The sequence below is a fragment of the Oncorhynchus keta genome, chromosome 19 (assembly GCF_023373465.1).
Source record: "Oncorhynchus keta strain PuntledgeMale-10-30-2019 chromosome 19, Oket_V2, whole genome shotgun sequence".
In the NCBI taxonomy this organism is placed as follows: domain Eukaryota; kingdom Metazoa; phylum Chordata; class Actinopteri; order Salmoniformes; family Salmonidae; genus Oncorhynchus; species Oncorhynchus keta.
The window spans coordinates 34,245,736-34,249,958 of NC_068439.1; the positions used below are offsets into that span (position 1 = coordinate 34,245,736).

Below are 4,223 nucleotides of genomic sequence, written 5' to 3' on the forward strand. Positions count from 1 at the left end.
CCAGCAGCTCTGTCTCAAAGTGAATTTTAACAATTTCAGTAATTTTGCTATGTCCCCAGGTGCTATTCAATTTCTATGAGAAGTATAACCCATTAATATTAAAATAAAGTATCCAAAATCTCTTCATTATTTTTACAATCCTACTTAAAATAATAATCCAGAGTAGCAGCAAAGGCACCAGATGGCAGGCGGGCTCAGGCAGAGTGGTCAGGCAGGTGGGCTCAGAGTCAGGACAGGCAAAGGTCAAAACCAGGAAAGTGAGGAAAAGGTGAGACTGTGGAAAAGCAGGAGCTGAGACAAACAACTGGTTGACTTGACAAACTGGCACAGACAGACAGAAAAGACAGGTATAAATACCCAGGGGATAAGTGGGGAAGATGGACGACACCTGGAGGAGGGGTGGAGACAAGCACAAAGACAGGTGAAACAGATCAGGATGTGACACTTGTCCTAGAGAGGTTTAAACGGTTATCAAAATATCACGCCAGGTTAAGCCTACACAAAACACAGCTCTTATTTGAAGTGTGTCTAAAATCACATTTGGGAAAAATTAATGGTGGAAAAAGTATTTTTGTTGTTTGAAGGCTAGATTTAACGGGTATTATGGTATGGTACTCTATAGAGAACAGATGTTGCTTCTCAGGGTATCTCTACCTGAACATACATGATCTAACTGATTGATAGTTGGAATTAAGCAGTCATAAAATGATACCTTATTTACTTTGAAGAACTAGATTATTTTGTCAGACAGCATAGGCAGCAACTCTATCGAGATGAGATGATGACTTGGTATGAAATAATAAAGTCATCAAATAAAATAAAAAAGATTCTCTTCAACTGAAATATTTTAGTCAAGTAAAATAATGTGAATAAATGATGGTTACTAAGTGATAAGCAGTAATGGGCAGTCACTATCATCATGGGACTTCTATTAATTGTTTGATTCTGTGTTACAGTATTCAACCCAAAGAATCTAAACCGAAAAATAAAACTGTGATTATTTTTTTATAATCAAAATGAAACCCAACCAACCTCAAAAAGCACTAATCATTTAGCACTAGTCCCAGACAGGGTGTAAATGTGTCATGGTCCATTTGTGAACAATCCACCTATTATTATTAGGATTTAAGTGCCTGAGCTTTTGACCAACATGTTTTTCTAAAAGTCAAACATGTTATTTTTCTGATAGAATAACCCCCCACCAAAAAAAGTCTGCGCATGGTAGGTAGGACCCAGCAGTCTAAATACTGCTTTGTAACTGATGCACCCTGCTGGTATATTTTAGAACTTCAGCATATTGGACACATTCAAGTTCCCCAGTATGAAAACTGTTGTGAATTATGTTTATACAGTAACAATCAAAAGTTTGGACACACCTACCCATTCAAGGTGTTTTCTTTATTTTTACTATTTTCTACACGGTACATTAATAGTGAAGACATCAAAACTATGAAATAACACATATGTAATCATGTAGTAACCAAAAAAGTGTTAAACACATTTTTATTATTTTTTATCTTGGATTCTTCAAAGTAGACACCCTTTGCCTTAATGACAGCTTTGCACACTCTTGGCATTCTCTCAACCAGCTTCACCTGGAATGCTTTTCCAACAGACTTGAAGTAGTTCCCACATATGCTGAGCACTAGTTTGCTGTTTTTCCTTCACTCTGTGGTCCAACTCATCCCAAACCATCTCAAATGGATTGAGGTCAGGTGATTGTGGAGGCCAGGTCATCTGATGAAGCACTTCATCACTCTCCTTCTTGGTCAAATAGCCCTTACACCGCTTAGACGTGTGTTGGGTCATTGTCCTGTTGGGAAAAAATTATAGTCCCATGAAACGCAAACCAGATGGGATGGCGTATCGCTGCAGAAATCTGTGGTTGCCATGCTGGTTCAGTGTGCCTTTCATTCTAAATAAATCACCAGCAAAGCACCCCCACACCATCACACTTCCTCCTCCATGATTCACAGTGGGAACCACACTTGCAGAGATCATCTGTTCACCCACTCTGCATCTCACAAAGACACGGCGGCTGGAACCAAAAATCTCAAAGTTGGACTCATAGGACAGATTTTCACCGGTCTAATGTCCATTGCTCATGTTTCTTGGCCCAAGCAAGTCTCTTCTTATTATTGGTGTCCTTTAGTAGCGGTTTCTTTGCAGCAATTCGACCATGAAGGCCTGATTCACTCAGTCTCCACTGAACAGTTGATGTTGAGATGTGTCTGTTACTTAAGAAGATAATTGCTTTGTGAGACGCAGAGTAGGTTCACCTTATTTGAGCTGTTCTTGCAATAATATGGACTTGGTCTTTTAGCAAATAGGGCTATCATCTGTATACCAACCCTACCTTGTCACAACACAACTGATTGGCTCATGAGTAGATGTGTCCAAACGTTTGACTGGTACTGTATGGCTCCTCATTTTGCATTATATAATATTACTAGATTTTATTATGGGACCATATCAAATATATGATTATCAGTCCCAACTCGGATATATCAAATCATCAAAATGATTTGATACAGCCACACAGAATGGCCCTCACTAGAACATTATTCTGTTGGGCACGGTCAACTTTAGGAGTTCTAAAAGGGGCAGGCCACTATGTCGCTCAAACCTTCCCCCTGTTCTAGATCTCTGCAATAAATACACACCCTGAGCCACGTGTATAGAATCATGGCTATAAACACACCAAAGCTACCTGGTCATGAAAGGCTTACCTGTTCTCAATGAAAGCTACTCAAATGGTTTCCTTGTTGTGTCTTTTCTTTTGCAATCTGGTGACATTTCAGCCTTCCCTGTTAGTGAGTTTCCTATTGCCGTCCCCTAGTTTAGATAGCTCAGTTGATAGGAGAATGATGCGGGACAGGTAACACCAGGAAAAAGGAATGAGGACAGGAAATACCATTTTTGATAGAACTGGGGCATAAAGTGACTGTGAATCAAGCCATGAAGTGGTTAAGACACAGTGGTGCAACTTGGAGACAAGCCATGACCATTAAGAACACACACACACCTCAACCTGTATTGTTAGGGTGCAAAGTTCAGTGCAGGACTCGGCAGAAGGATTTTACATTAACACTGATATTCTAAACTGGTAATCATACAGGCCTTGTGCGATGTGATTTCCTTAAAATGACGTCCATAGTATCTCTCCCAGAGGGGAATCTCTCCTGTTCTGTGTGCCGTGACATCTTCAAGGACCCGGTCATCCTGTCATGTAGACACGGCATCTGTAAAGTCTGCTTGTTGGAACTGTGGAAACATAACGAAGTGCTGGAATGCCCTCTCTGTAGAAGAAGATCATCGCTGGAGCTTCCACTTGATCTGAATCTGAAGAGGCAGTGTGAGGCTGTCTTACAGGAGAGGAGTCGGGGAGATACGACTGAGTCTGAGGTGCTCTGCAATCTGCATAATGAGAAGCTTGAGCTCTTCTGTCTGGAGGATAAACAGCTACTGTGTTTAAAGTGTAGGGCCTTAAAGAAAAACACCAACGACGGCCTTTGTCAGATTGATAAAGCTGCTAAGAATTATAAGGTATGAAAACTTGGATGGTTTCAGCTGGTCACTGGCGGTTCATTTTGTTTTGTGAGAAATTGCATTGATGGAAATGTTTTTATTGAAGGTGTACAATTTTATATTTTATATTTGAGGTCAGAAAGTTCAATGGTCCATTTCATGAAAATGTGTAAAACAAGTTGTCCGTGTTTCATGTGGCTATTTCAATAATAGCTCACTACAACTACTACCAATTTTAGGAGAAACTCCAGACTGCACTAAAATCCTTACAGGGAAACCTGAAGGCCTTTAACAAAGTTATACAATCCTGTGATCAAGCAGCAGAAAATATCAAGGTAAGAGTTCTGAGTAATATAACAATGTTAAACTACAGTAGCTTACCCCTTCACATAAACACTGTGGTCTATCAAATATCCCTCTTACTGTCTCCAGAGCCAGGCTCAGCACACAGAGAAGCAGATTAAGAAGGAGTTTGAAAAGCTTCATCAGTTTCTAAGAGATGAAGAGGCAGATAGTGTAGCTGCACTGCGGGAGGAAGAGGAGCAGAAGAATAAGACGGTGAGGGAGAAGATTGAAGAGATGTGCAGAGAGATATCATCACTGTCTGAAACAATCAGAGCCATAGAAGAGGAGCTGAGAGCTGAAGACATCTCATTCTTGCAGGTAAGTACTAATATTCATATGTACGTTATTTG

General features: G+C 40.2%; 1 protein-coding gene across 1 annotated transcript in view; it reads left to right on the top strand.

Annotated features, from left to right (window-relative positions):
• The first annotated feature begins 3,033 nt into the window (after positions 1–3,033).
• The window catches only part of LOC118397736 (zinc-binding protein A33-like), a 2,509-nt gene continuing 1,319 nt past the window's right edge, over positions 3,034–4,223 (top strand). The window contains exons 1-3 of the mRNA XM_035792631.2: positions 3,034–3,546; positions 3,768–3,863; positions 3,961–4,191. Coding sequence (XP_035648524.1) covers positions 3,145–3,546; positions 3,768–3,863; positions 3,961–4,191 — 729 coding nt within the window. The 5' untranslated portion in view covers positions 3,034–3,144. The remainder of the gene's footprint in view (positions 3,547–3,767; positions 3,864–3,960; positions 4,192–4,223) is intronic.